General features: G+C 46.1%; 1 protein-coding gene across 2 annotated transcripts in view; it reads right to left on the reverse strand.

The window, feature by feature from the left end:
* LIMA1 (LIM domain and actin binding 1) overlaps positions 1-15,898 on the reverse strand; it is a 73,143-nt gene that overhangs the window by 12,540 nt on the left and 44,705 nt on the right. For both annotated transcript variants that reach the window (XM_077298070.1, XM_077298069.1), the window contains 2 exons: positions 14,259-14,352; positions 4,993-5,150 (listed from right to left, as the gene is read on the reverse strand). In XM_077298070.1, the coding sequence (XP_077154185.1) occupies positions 4,993-5,150; positions 14,259-14,352 (252 nt within the window). The remainder of the gene's footprint in view (positions 1-4,992; positions 5,151-14,258; positions 14,353-15,898) is intronic.

The following is a 15,898-nucleotide window of genomic DNA, read 5'->3' on the forward strand; positions in this document are numbered from 1 at the left end:
CAACAGTCTCGGAGAGTGCAGATAGACCAAAGGGAAAAAATAAAAATAAAAACACACTGGAAATAAAGCGCAAGACAGAATCTTTTATAATGCAATTGTATTAAAAACAGCAGCCCCCAGATAAAGAGCTGACATCCAGCCTGTATTACTAGGACAGACAAATCTTATTATGATATTTGGATGCAAACATCACTGGCATTTTCCCACGGTCCTGAGATCATCACGCTCCCAGCATCTCATTCACCAGTGATTTTCAGCCGGGACGGTCGCATCTTGGCACCATTCAGGTTGAAAACTATTAAGACCCTAGACATGGATTACAACGACAGACAGGTATGGTATATTGTGGTTTATTTATTTTATTTTTTTACAGGAGATAAAGGGCTTCGGGGAATTAGGTGTTGCAGTAAGTATGGTTTAATTTAGAATATTAAAAGGAGTCTGTCATTTCTTCAAATAAAGGATTTTATTCTGGCTGTGTCTTTATTTAACATAACTATAGGATTAGTAATTGAAAGGTGTCTTCTAGACGCCTCTCCATTACCAAGCCGTGGGCTTGATGTCACCGGACAATACAAAGGTGACATAAACCCCACAAATATGAACCCCACTTGCCACCGCTATAGGGCAAGTGGGAAGAGCCAAGCAAAGCGCCAAAATTGGCGCATTCAATAGATGCGCCTTTTCTGGGAAGCTGTGGGCTGCTGTTTTTAGGCTGGAGGGGCAATATCTATGGCCCCTTACTGTGAGCTTTAGCAAGGTTGGTTGTCAAAAATGGGGGGGTAACCACACACCGTTTTTTTAAAATTATTTATTTATTTATTTTTTTTAAATCAAAAACAGTGTGAGAACCCTCTATTCTTGATGATCAACCTTGCAGAAGCTGACAGCTGAGGGTTGCAGTTAGAATCATAGAATGGTAGAGTTGGAAGGGACCTCCTGGGTCATCTGGTCCAACCCCCTGCTCAAAGCAGGATTCACTAAATCATCCCAGACAGGTGTCTGTTCAGCCTCTGTTTGAAGACTTCCATGGAAGGAAAACTCACCACCTCTCGTAGGCAGCCTGTTGCACTCATTGATCACCCTGTCAAAAAGTTTTTCCTAATATAATATCCAATCTGTGCCTCCTTCCATTCAGCTTCATCCCATTGCTTCTAGTCTTTCCTTGTGCAAATGAGAATAAAGATGATCCTTCTACAATGTGACAGCCCTTGAGATATTTGTAGACCGCTATTAAAGTCTCCTCTCAGTCTTTTTTGCAAGCTAAACATTCCCAAATCCATTCCTCATAGGATATGGTTTGCAGACTGGTCACCATTCTGGTCGCTCTTCTCTGAAATTGCTCCACTTTGTTGATGTCTTTTTTAATATGTGGTGCCCAAAACTGGACAGCTATTCGAGATGAGGTCTTACAAAAGAGGAGTAGAGGGCAATAATGACTTCACATGATCTAGACTGTACGTTTCTGTTAATACAGCCCAAAATTGCATTTGCCTTTTTTGCTGCTGCATCACACTGTTGACTCATGTTCAGTTTATGATCTATTAGTATACCCAAGTCTTTTTCACATGTGCTGTTGCTTAGCCCTATTCCTCCCATTTTGTATATGCTTTTTTCATTTTTATTGCCCAGATGTAGTACTTAGCATTTTTCCTTGTTAAAAACCATTCTGTTAGTTGCTTCCCACTGCTCTAGTTTATTTTTATCTTTTTGAATCTCCTCTCTTCTCTAGTATTAGCTATTCCTCCTAGCTTTGTGTCAGCCACTTTAATCAGTGTACCCTCAATTCCTTCATCTAAATCATTGATAAAGATGTTGAACAATAAAGGGCCCAGGACAGAACCCTGTGGTACCTCACTTGAGACATTCTTCCAACTGGATGTGCAGCCCATTTACGACCACTCTTTGGGTCCGATCACTAAGGCTACTTTCACACTAGCGTCGTGCACTGCACGTCGCAATGCGACGTGCCGACGCAACGACGCTAGCGTTGAAAGCGCCGCACAACGGGGGCAGCGGATGCAGTTTTTCAACGCATCCGCTGCCCCATTGTAAGGTCCGGGGAGGAGGGGGCCGAGTTCCGGCCACGCATGCGCGGTCGGAAATGGCGGACACGACGCACAAAAAAAGTTACATGTAGCTTTTTTTGTGCCGACGGTCCGCCAAAACACGACGCATCCGTCGCATGACGGATGCGACGTGTGGCAATCCGTCGCTAATGCAAGTCAATGGAGAAAAAAAACGCATCCTGCAAGCACTTTTGCAGGATGCGTTTTTTTCTCCAAAACGACGCATTGCGACGGAGGCCAAACGACGCTAGTGTGAAAGTAGCCTAAGCCAGTTATGAATCCACCTAACAGTTGCCCTGTCCATTCCATACTTAGTCATTAAGTATTAAGTTTTGCCTGGTTGGTTCAAGAAGATATTGGGGAACCCGAGTCGGGTTTTTCATTCATTTATTTAGTTAGATCGCAGGCGGCGGCTGTGGAATACCCCGATCATCCGCTCCTGCTTTCACTGTTATTAGCGGCTGCAGGTGTCAGATGATGGGGGTAAGAGTCCCAAAAGCCCCCACCTGTGGTCAACGTTCGAACATACTTCTCCTCTGCTTGCGCAGATTGCCGGCAGAGCAGGGGAGAATGAGGAGCCGGCTTCAGCACCAGCCGCCGGGGAACAGCGCTTACTGTAATGCTTCTTCCTTGGCGGCTGTTCGTGTGATACTGATGCATCACACGGACGGCATCCGTGTGCAGTACATGTTTACATGGACCCATTGACTTGAATGGGTTTGTGTGATCCGTGCAGCTGCACAGAAACAGACGTCTACGTGTGTGCCACTCGGACACAGTCCGTGCACAGACCCATTCATTTGAATGGGTCTACGTGTGTCAGCGTCTCCGATACGTGTGAAAACTGGCACCACACATACTGGAGACACTGACGTGAGAAAGGACTTAAAATCGATTTTCCCCATTTCCCGTTGTCCAGTGTAAACAGCAGAGATGGTGCTGAAAACATGCTCTCAACACACTGATTGCATTAACAATTATTCTGCATGCAAAGAAGTGTGGGCAGTACTAAAAATATATGAAAATAATTTTTCTCAAGTTAAAGCTGTCCATAACCTTTAAATTACCTAGGAATATGAAGCATAAATGTCCTGGATACTATGAGTGAACGGCTTCTCATTCCACAAATAGCTTCAGCTTGTTTTTCCATTATCAGACCGTCTTAAGTTTCCATCAGTAACAGAACGTGCAGTTTTCCAGTAGATCGACACCACAAAGTCTCTTTATATAAAGTGAAATGCCACAGGATAGATGAGGGGGTACACAGATACCATCTACAATTACTCCAACTGACCCTTACCCACTTCTGGACTAACACTAGGATTTCACCTAAATGTACTGGAGCGCTAGAAAGATGCCGCTTTCCACTTGACTGAAAATGCCCTGCTGGTCACACGATGCACTGTACTAGCCTCATGATGTCCCGTCTAGTCTTCTGACAAGGTCCATTTTAGCCACTTAGAAAAAAAAAAAAAGCTATTAACCTGCAGATGTGGGGTTAATCTTCAGGTTAATAGCATGTAACATGTCATGATCCCTTTAAATGAAAGCTGTCAGCATAATTGTGCACAGTAACCTACAGATACTGTCAGGTCGGCGCCATTATACTGATTAAAATTATGTCATGATTAAGGGAGCTTAGTCTCCAGAAACGCGTTGAGATTCTTACCCATATGGCTTGTGCTGAAGTCTGTATCCTCTATGCTTAAAAGTATGTGAATAAAGAAAACTCTTTTACGGATTCGGTGAAGCTGGACATTCTTTTCTTTTTTGGACTCAATACGCCTGAACACAGCGGGTCCGTGCTCCCGAGGATTGGCTTATGCATCATCGGCGAGCTGGTTTATATTCCTTCTGATTAAAATTATACCTTGGTTGATAATATCCATCTTGTGGTTGTTTAATTTTTATTTTCAGTTTTGAGTTAAAGGGAATCTGTCACCCCATTTTTCACCTATAAGCTAAGGCCACCGCCATCAGGGGCTTATCTACAGCATTCTGTAATGCTGTAGATAAGCCCCAATGTAACCTGAAAGATAAGAAAAACAAGTTAGATTATACTCACCCAGGGGCGGTCCCGATGCAATCCGGTCCTATGGGCGTCGCAGGCGCCGGGAAAGGTCAGAGAGGCCCGATGCCTGCGCACTGCAGTACTTTGCTCTGCCTGCACAGGAGCCGCGACAAGAAGCAAAGAAGAGGACGTCATCGTATGAAGATGGGAGGCGCCGGACCTGGACAGGGACACCCATCAGACCCGACAGGGACACCCATCAGACCCGACAGGGACACCCATCAGACCCGACAGGGACCGCCCCTGGGTGAGTATAATCCAACTTGTTTTTATCATCTTTCAAGTTACATCGGGGGCTTATCTACAGCATTCCAGAATGCTGTAGATAAGCCCCTGATGCCGATGGGCTTAGCTTATAGGCGAAAAAGGAGGTGACCGATTCCCTTTAATGATATGCTCATACCCCGGGGCAGCTTGTGGGGGTCCTCACGTGGTGCTCTGATTAGGTATGTATAATGCATCGTGTGACCAGCAAGGCATTCGGTCAATTGAAAAGTGGCATCTTTCTATCGCTCTAGTACATTTAGGCAAAATCCTCTGTTAGTCCAGAAGTGGGTAAGGGTCAGTTGGAGTAATTGTAGATGGTATCTGTGTACCTTCGACAGGTTCCCTTTAAATAATATGCAAACATGGTGTATACCATGTGCAGTCAATTCAATGTCTCTAATAGAGAAGTGCGAGTGGCGTTACTGGAGCGGACAGGTGTCAGCACTATTCATTCTGCGTCAATCATCTGGTCCTCCAACATTTCTCAAACTGGAAGTGAATAGGGTACTTTGCTCGGGCCAAGAAAAGTTTCATTGCTACAATTTGTATTTTAGGAATCAAAAGGGAAAGCACATGAAGATTTACCGTAGGAGAGGTGGGCTTGGCCTGTTTGCTCAGGGCAGCTTGGTATTTCGCCATTCTGTCCTTAAGAGAGGTGGTTTCCAAGACATGAGAGATTTCCTGACTTTTCTGAGAGGTGAGTTTACTGGGACTGATATCAGGAGAACCGATTGATGAAGGACCTGAACATCAAGGCAAAAAAAAAAAAAAAAAAAAAGTTACAACCTGAACTAATGGCTAGACTGTTCAAAATATGCTACCCAGACCTTATAGAGTGGCAGAACAGAGGCGGGTATGCAACCGTAACAGAACACAACAGAAATTGGCACAAAGAAGCATGGCATCTACATATACATTCTAAAAAAAGGCAGCTGTAAATAAGAATCAAACTGCCCAATTGATATCCTAACATTGTTAACCAAGATTGTCCTTCCCTGGTGCTCCGTTCCAACCCCCCTAATTTTCATAAATTGCTATAAGAATATTCTTACTTTAAAAACAATAAATAAAAAGTAACAATTCTTGACAACGCTGTACATAAACGACACGGGCTCTTGAATACTTGTAAAAAAAAAAAAAAAAAAGCAGTTAAAAAAAACCCCAGAAAATTAAATGGTTACAAAACACACATAGCATCTGTTCTCTAAAAGGGAACCAAACACCTCCAGAAAGACACCATTTATCTGCAGGTAAATAGCATTTTAACTGTATTTTGCTGCGTTACTAGAAGCGAACAGGTGCAGGGGGCGGTAATGGTCATCGCTTACTATAAAGCGAGTGCACTGTAATCACCCCCATGGCTCAGTGCACGCCTGCTCTGTAGCATGTGTGAGCACAGCAGGCGTCAGTGAATGTGCCTGAGTGATGACAGTGCACTCACTGCAGCGAGCTGTAACTTACAGCCCCTTGCACTTCCAGTAATGCAAAAAACTTAATAGTATGACTGTAAAAAGAATGGTTGCAGGGAGAATATACCGTATATACTCGAGTATAAGCCGAGATTTTCAGCCCAAATTTGTGGGCTGAAAGTGCCCCCTCGGCTTATACTCGAGTCACGGTCGGCGGGTGAGGGGGAGAGGGCGCTGAGGCATACTCACCTAGTCCCGGCGATCCTGGCGCTCCCCCTGCCCGTCCCACGGTCTCCGGGTGCAGCAGCTCTTCCCCTGAGCGGTCACGTGGGACCGCTCATTAGAGAAATGAATAGGCTGCTCCACCTCCATAGGGGCGGAGCCGCATAATTCATTTCTCTAATCAGCGGTGCCGGTGACCGCTGACAGAGGAAGAGGCTGCGGCACCGAAGACCAGCTGTCCGGGGGAAGGAGCGGGACGCCGGGAGCAGGTAAGTATGACATATTCACCTGTAGTGTCCTCGTTCCACACGCCGGGCGCCGCGCCATCTTCCCGGCGTCTCTTTGCACTGACTGTTCAGGTCAGAGGGCGCGATGACGCATATAGTGTGCGCGCCGCCCTCTGCCTGATCAGTCAGTGCGGGGAGACGCAGGGAAGATGGCGCCGAGGAGCTGCAAGCAAGAGAGGTGAGTATGTGTTTTATTATTTTTATTGCAGCAGCAGCAATGGGGCAATAATGGTGCAGAGCACTGTATGGCACAGCTATGGGGCAATAATGGTGCAGAGCACTATATGGCACAGCTATGGGGCAATAATGGTGCAGAGCACTATATGGCACAGCTATGGGGCAATAATGGTGCAGAGCACTATATGGCACAGCTATGGGGCAATAATGGACGGTGCAGAGCACTATATGGCACAGCTATGGGGCAATAATGGTGCAGAGCACTGTATGGCACAGCTATGGGGCAATAATGGTGCAGAGCACTGTATGGCACAGCTATGGGGCAATAATGGTGCAGAGTACTGTATGGCACAGCTATGGGGCAATAATGGACGGTGCAGAGCACTATATGGCACAGCTATGGGGCAATAATGGTGCAGAGCACTGTATGGCACAGCTATGGGGCAATAATGGACGGTGCAGAGCACTGTATGGCACAGCTATGGGGCAATAATGGTGCAGAGCACTATATGGCACAGCTATGGGGCAATAATGGTGCAGAGCACTATATGGCACAGCTATGGGGCAATAATGGTGCAGAGCACTGTATGGCACAGCTATGGGGCAATAATGGTGCAGAGCACTATATGGCACAGCTATGGGGCAATAATGGTGCAGAGCACTATATGGCACAGCTATGGGGCAATAATGGACGGTGCAGAGCACTATATGGCACAGCTATGGGGCAATAATGGTGCAGAGCACTGTATGGCACAGCTATGGGGCAATAATGGTGCAGAGCACTGTATGGCACAGCTATGGGGCAATAATGGTGCAGAGTACTGTATGGCACAGCTATGGGGCAATAATGGACGGTGCAGAGCACTATATGGCACAGCTATGGGGCAATAATGGTGCAGAGCACTGTATGGCACAGCTATGGGGCAATAATGGACGGTGCAGAGCACTGTATGGCACAGCTATGGGGCAATAATGGTGCAGAGCACTATATGGCACAGCTATGGGGCAATAATGGACGGTGCAGAGCACTATATGGCACAGCTATGGGGCAATAATGGTGCAGAGCACTATATGGCACAGCTATGGGGCAATAATGGTGCAGAGCACTGTATGGCACAGCTATGGGGCAATAATGGTGCAGAGCACTATATGGCACAGCTATGGGGCAATAATGGTTCAGAGCACTGTATGGCACAGCTATGGGGCAATAATGGTGCAGAGCACTATATGGCACAGCTATGGGGCAATAATGGTGCAGAGCACTATATGGCACAACTATGGGGCAATAATGGTGCAGAGCACTATATGGCACAGCTATGGGGCAATAATGGTGCAGAGCACTGTATGGCACAGCTATGGGGCAATAATGGTGCAGAGCACTATATGGCACAGCTATGGGGCAATAATGGTGCAGAGCACTGTATGGCACAGCTATGGGGCAATAATGGTGCAGAGCACTATATGGCACAGCTATGGGGCAATAATGGTGCAGAGCACTATATGGCACAGCTATGGGGCAATAATGGACGGTGCAGAGCACTGTATGGCACAGCTATGGGGCAATAATGGTGCAGAGCACTATATGGCACAGCTATGGGGCAATAATGGTGCAGAGCACTGTATGGCACAGCTATGGGGCAATAATGGACGGTGCAGAGCACTATATGGCACAGCTATGGGGCAATAATGGTGCAGAGCACTATATGGCACAGCTATGGGGCAATAATGGACAGTGCAGAGCACTGTATGGCACAGCTATGGGGCAATAATGGTGCAGAGCACTATATGGCACAGCTATGGGGCAATAATGGTGCAGAGCACTATATGGCACAGCTATGGGGCAATAATGGACGGTGCAGAGCACTGTATGGCACAGCTATGGGGCAATAATGGTGCAGAGCACTATATGGCACAGCTATGGGGCAATAATGGTGCAGAGCACTGTATGGCACAGCTATGGGGCAATAATGGACGGTGCAGAGCACTGTATGGCACAGCTATGGGGCAATAATGGTGCAGAGCACTATATGGCACAGCTATGGGGCAATAATGGTGCAGAGCACTATATGGCACAGCTATGGGGCAATAATGGTGCAGAGCACTGTATGGCACAGCTATGGGGCAATAATGGTGCAGAGCACTATATGGCACAGCTATGGGGCAATAATGGTTCAGAGCACTGTATGGCACAGCTATGGGGCAATAATGGTGCAGAGCACTATATGGCACAGCTATGGGGCAATAATGGTGCAGAGCACTATATGGCACAACTATGGGGCAATAATGGTGCAGAGCACTATATGGCACAGCTATGGGGCAATAATGGTGCAGAGCACTGTATGGCACAGCTATGGGGCAATAATGGTGCAGAGCACTATATGGCACAGCTATGGGGCAATAATGGTGCAGAGCACTGTATGGCACAGCTATGGGGCAATAATGGTGCAGAGCACTATATGGCACAGCTATGGGGCAATAATGGTGCAGAGCACTATATGGCACAGCTATGGGGCAATAATGGACGGTGCAGAGCACTGTATGGCACAGCTATGGGGCAATAATGGTGCAGAGCACTATATGGCACAGCTATGGGGCAATAATGGTGCAGAGCACTGTATGGCACAGCTATGGGGCAATAATGGACGGTGCAGAGCACTATATGGCACAGCTATGGGGCAATAATGGTGCAGAGCACTATATGGCACAGCTATGGGGCAATAATGGACAGTGCAGAGCACTGTATGGCACAGCTATGGGGCAATAATGGTGCAGAGCACTATATGGCACAGCTATGGGGCAATAATGGTGCAGAGCACTATATGGCACAGCTATGGGGCAATAATGGACGGTGCAGAGCACTGTATGGCACAGCTATGGGGCAATAATGGTGCAGAGCACTATATGGCACAGCTATGGGGCAATAATGGTGCAGAGCACTGTATGGCACAGCTATGGGGCAATAATGGACGGTGCAGAGCACTATATGGCACAGCTATGGGGCAATAATGGTGCAGAGCACTGTATGGCACAGCTATGGGGCAATAATGGTGCAGAGCACTGTATGGCACAGCTATGGGGCAATAATGGACGGTGCAGAGCACTGTATGGCACAGCTATGGGGCAATAATGGTGCAGAGCACTGTATGGCACAGCTATGGGGCAATAATGGTGCAGAGCACTATATGGCACAGCTATGGGGCAATAATGGACGGTGCAGAGCACTGTATGGCACAGCTATGGGGCAATAATGGTGCAGAGCACTATATGGCACAGCTATGGGGCAATAATGGTGCAGAGCACTGTATGGCACAGCTATGGGGCAATAATGGACGGTGCAGAGCACTATATGGCACAGCTATGGGGCAATAATGGTGCAGAGCACTGTATGGCACAGCTATGGGGCAATAATGGTGCAGAGCACTGTATGGCACAGCTATGGGGCAATAATGGACGGTGCAGAGCACTGTATGGCACAGCTATGGGGCAATAATGGTGCAGAGCACTATATGGCACAGCTATGGGGCAATAATAATGCAGAGCACTATATGGCACAGCTATGGGGCAATAATGGACGGTGCAGAGCACTATATGGCACAGCTATGGGGCAATAATGGTGCAGAGCACTGTATGGCACAGCTATGGGGCAATAATGGTGCAGAGCACTGTATGGCACAGCTATGGGGCAATAATGGTGCAGAGCACTATATGGCACAGCTATGGGGCAATAATGGTGCAGAGCACTGTATGGCACAGCTATGGGGCAATAATGGACGGTGCAGAGCACTATATGGCACAGCTATGGGGCAATAATGGTGCAGAGCACTGTATGGCACAGCTATGGGGCAATAATGGTGCAGAGCACTATATGGCACAGCTATGGGGCAATAATGGTGCAGAGCACTATATGGCACAGCTATGGGGCAATAATGGACGGTGCAGAGCACTGTATGGCACAGCTATGGGGCAATAATGGTGCAGAGCACTGTATGGCACAGCTATGGGGCAATGATGGTGCAGAGCACTGTATGGCACAGCTATGGGGCAATAATGGACGGTGCAGAGCACTGTATGGCACAGCTATGGGGCAATAATGGTGCAGAGCACTATATGGCACAGCTATGGGGCAATAATGGTGCAGAGCACTGTATGTCACAGCTATGGGGCAATAATGGTGCAGAGCACTATATGGCACAGCTATGGGGCAATAATGGTGCAGAGCACTGTATGGCACAGCTATGGGGCAATAATGGTGCAGAGCACTATATGGCACAGCTATGGGGCAATAATGGTGCAGAGCACTATATGGCACAGCTATGGGGCAATAATGGATGGTGCAGAGCACTGTATGGCACAGCTATGGGGCAATAATGGTGCAGAGCACTATATGGCACAGCTATGGGGCAATAATGGTGCAGAGCACTGTATGGCACAGCTATGGGGCAATAATGGACGGTGCAGAGCACTATATGGCACAGCTATGGGGCAATAATGGTGCAGAGCACTATATGGCACAGCTATGGGGCAATAATGGACGGTGCAGAGCACTGTATGGCACAGCTATGGGGCAATAATGGTGCAGAGCACTATATGGCACAGCTATGGGGCAATAATGGTGCAGAGCACTGTATGGCACAGCTATGAGGCAATAATGGACGGTGCAGAGCACTATATGGCACAGCTATGGGGCAATAATGGTGCAGAGCACTATATGGCACAGCTATGGGGCAATAATGGACGGTGCAGAGCACTGTATGGCACAGCTATGGGGCAATAATGGTGCAGAGCACTATATGGCACAGCTATGGGGCAATAATGGTGCAGAGCACTGTATGGCACAGCTATGGGGCAATAATGGTGCAGAGCACTGTATGGCACAGCTATGGGGCAATAATGGACGGTGCAGAGCACTGTATGGCACAGCTATGGGGCAATAATGGTGCAGAGCACTATATGGCACAGCTATGGGGCAATAATGGTGCAGAGCACTATATGGCACAGCTATGGGGCAATAATGGACGGTGCAGAGCACTATATGGCACAGCTATGGGGCAATAATGGTGCAGAGCACTGTATGGCACAGCTATGGGGCAATAATGGTGCAGAGCACTGTATGGCACAGCTATGGGGCAATAATGGTGCAGAGCACTATATGGCACAGCTATGGGGCAATAATGGTGCAGAGCACTGTATGGCACAGCTATGGGGCAATAATGGACGGTGCAGAGCACTATATGGCACAGCTATGGGGCAATAATGGTGCAGAGCACTGTATGGCACAGCTATGGGGCAATAATGGTGCAGAGCACTATATGGCACAGCTATGGGGCAATAATGGTGCAGAGCACTGTATGGCACAGCTATGGGGCAATAATGGTGCAGAGCACTGTATGGCACAGCTATGGGACAATAATGGACGGTGCAGAGCACTGTATGGCACAGCTATGGGGCAATAATGGTGCAGAGCACTATATGGCACAGCTATGGGGCAATAATGGTGCAGAGCACTGTATGTCACAGCTATGGGGCAATAATGGTGCAGAGCACTATATGGCACAGCTATGGGGCAATAATGGTGCAGAGCACTGTATAGCACAGCTATGGGACAATAATGGTGCAGAGCACTGTATGGCACAGCTATGGGGCAATAATGGACGGTGCAGAGCACTGTATGGCACAGCTATGGGGCAATAATGGTGCAGAGCACTATATGGCACAGCTATGGGGCAATAATGGTGCAGAGCACTGTATGGCACAGCTATGGGGCAATAATGGTGCAGAGCACTGTATGGCACAGCTATGGGGCAATAATGGTGCAGAGCACTATATGGCACAGCTATGGGGCAATAATGGTGCAGAGCACTGTATGGCACAGCTATGGGGCAATAATGGTGCAGAGCACTATATGGCACAGCTATGGGGCAATAATGCTGCAGAGCACTATATGGCACAGCTATGGGGCAATAATGGTGCAGAGCACTGTATGGCACAGCTATGGGGCAATAATGGACGGTGCAGAGCACTATATGGCACAGCTATGGGGCAATAATGGTGCAGAGCACTATATGGCACAGCTATGGGGCAATAATGGTGCAGAGCACTATATGGCACAGCTATGGGGCAATAATGGTGCAGAGCACTATATGGCACAGCTATGGGGCAATAATGGTGCAGAGCACTATATGGCACAGCTATGGGGCAATAATGGACGGTGCAGAGCACTATATGGCACAGCTATGGGGCAATAATGGTGCAGAGCACTATATGGCACAGCTATGGGGCAATAATGGTGCAGAGCACTATATGGCACAGCTATGGGGCAATAATGGTGCAGAGCACTATATGGCACAGCTATGGGGCAATAATGGACGGTGCAGAGCACTATATGGCACAGCTATGGGGCAATAATGGACGGTGCAGAGCACTGTATGGCACAGCTATGGGGCAATAATGGTGCAGAGCACTATATGGCACAGCTATGGGGCAATTATGAACGGTGCAGAGCACTATATGGCACAGCTATGGGGCCATAATGAACGGTATGGAGCATCTATTTTTATTTTTGAAATTCACCGGTAGCTGCTGCATTTTCCACCCTAGGCTTATACTCGAGTCAATACGTTTTCCCAGTTTTTTGTGGCAAAATTAAGGGGGTCGGCTTATACTCGGGTCGGCTTATACTTGAGTATATACGGTAACTTGCCCTATAGATGTGCTTCAGAAAGACACAGTTAAGAAGCAATTTGCCTGCAAATAACGCTCAGATAATATTTTTTTCCTTCTCTTCAGAAGCCCGATTCCCTTTCATTATAGTAGCTTACCAAATTGTACATGACTGAGTGTGGCGTGAGGCACTGCCACCCATATGGATAAGTCATGCCACAGGTCCAAGAGGTCAGAGCCACAGCAACGAACGAACGTACGTACATACATACCAAGAGGTCAGAGCCACAGCAACGAACGAACGTACGTACATACATACCAAGAGGTCAGAGCCACAGCAACGAACGAACGTACGTACATACATACCAAGAGGTCAGAGCCACAGCAACGAACGAACGTACGTACATACATACCAAGAGGTCAGAGCCACAGCAACGAACGTACGTACGTTCGTTGCTGTGGCTCTGACCTCTTGGTAGGTATGTATGTATGTATGTATGTATGTATGTATGTATGTATGTATGTATGTATGTATGTATGTATGTATGTATGTATGTATGTATGTATGTTCGTTGCTGTGGCATACATACATACATACATACATACATACATACATACATACATACTCTGGGCCATGATTACAAGAGATACAGGATCTGAATTTGAGGCTATGTGCACACGTCAGGATTTCTGGCAGAAATTTTCCTGACAAAAACCGGACATTTTTGCCAGAAATCCGCATGCGATTTTACAGCGATTTTTTCCCCAATGCATAGAATTGCAGGAAAAACGTGGAAAATATCTGCAAAATTAATGAACATGCTGCTTTTTTTACACCGCAACGCGTTTTTTTGCAGAAAAAAAACACACCATGTGCACAAAACATGCAGAATGCATTCTAAATGATAGGATGCTTAATGTATGCGTTTGAGTTTTTATAGCGTTTTTATTGCGAAAAAAAAACGCGAAAAAACCTGAACGTGTGCACATAGCCTGATAAACAAAAATAAGCACCATTGCAAAAGATTCCTTATTAGTATTAGGATGCATGCACATATCAAAACAGCTAAAATTAAGAAAATACTTGAAAATTTACTTTTCTCAGAGAAGCAGGAGTCGGCATCTTCATTAGTGATGTTCTCAGCATTCAACCTCCCAACATTGATCTTCCCTGGTTCACGTTGAGGATGCTTTAAATCAATGAAGAGAGAAAGAAAAAAAAAACAAAACACAAAGTCAGACATTAAAATAAAGACAGACACCAAATAAAAATCAAAAACACTAACACTATGTCAAAGCAGTAATCCAGTATGTCACTGATCATACTGTAGAATAATCACATAACAATCACTAAGTTTAACCTCAGAGTTGGCGATTTATAGCATGAAGAGTCTATAACCACCACTGGGTGCCCTTCAATGTTTTCCCCATTACAGAGCCCCCCTCGCCATCAGCTGTGTAGGGGGAAATATAAAATATATTCTGTTAAGGTCTAGGGAATAAAAAAAAATATATATATGATATAATATATGACACACACACACGTTGTACGAATATATGACTGAATTGAGCGATGTACACCACATCAGTCTTGGGTTGATATAAGCAGACTACGCTATGGTGTTCAAAGTAAGAGAAACAATAAGGGCAGGAAAGCACAGCTACTAAATAGTTTTCTGATATTGATGGAAGATACCGTAACTTAAAAAAAACAGATTTTGGACATCGGATTTTATTTTAAAAAGTATGATGTTTGAGTACAGCGTACTTCTACTCCAAAATCTGGGGCCCAAAACCAATCACACAATTGGCAGAATTGTAGTCTGTGGTTGGATGAAGGAAAGGGATCTATATTCGGGTCCTCACAGACTTTAAAAAAAATGTTTTCCCAAGAACCAAGTTAACTATCAACATTTTAATTAATAGATCTTTGAAATCGATTTCACAATAAGATCCATTAAAAATAATAATGTTCCTGTGCCGAGATAATCTTCTAAATGTGTCCCTGCTGTGTACTGGCATGTGAAGATGTCAAAGAGTATGCAGAAATTACAGCTTATTCTTTGAAGTACAACATTGAATAAAAACAGGTTTTGCCTCACAAAAAGAATAATTTTCCCTCCCGTGACGTCCTGTCTGTATCCCCTCATAACCTTCCTCCCCTGCCCAGGAGCTGTGGTATGATCAGACCATGTCCCTGCATGATCAGACACGGCCATTACACAGTACACAGCAGGGGCACATTTATAAGATCACCTCAGCACAGGATTATTTTTATTTTTATAAACACATCCAAAATGTGGAAGATATTATTCAAAGATCTACTAATTAAAATGGAAAAAAAAAAAAAAAGGGAAAACCTTTTTAAAGAGGCACTCAAAGTGTATATACCGTACTCCATATATTGCAGTCATTATATAGACAATTCTACCCTTTTCCATTAGGTCTAGGTCATCACATGATAAAAAAAAAAAAAAAAAACAGACTAGCTGAATCCTTTTAAGCCCCATGTAGAAACAGGAAGTCCATTTTCCCTGCATGACTCATCAGTTACTGCAAGTGTCAATGGAGGAGGTGCGGAGCAGCAGGGTCAGGAGGTGAAGAGGGGAATGATTCATGCAGGGAACTGAGACATCCCGATTCTACATGGAGAAGAGAAAATTAGGTGGATAGAAAGACAAAATGAGCAACTACACAGTGCTGTATAATGCGAATGGCAATCAAGAGGATATAAAC

Source organism: Ranitomeya variabilis, chromosome 3 (genome assembly GCF_051348905.1).
Source record: "Ranitomeya variabilis isolate aRanVar5 chromosome 3, aRanVar5.hap1, whole genome shotgun sequence".
Taxonomy (NCBI): domain Eukaryota; kingdom Metazoa; phylum Chordata; class Amphibia; order Anura; family Dendrobatidae; genus Ranitomeya; species Ranitomeya variabilis.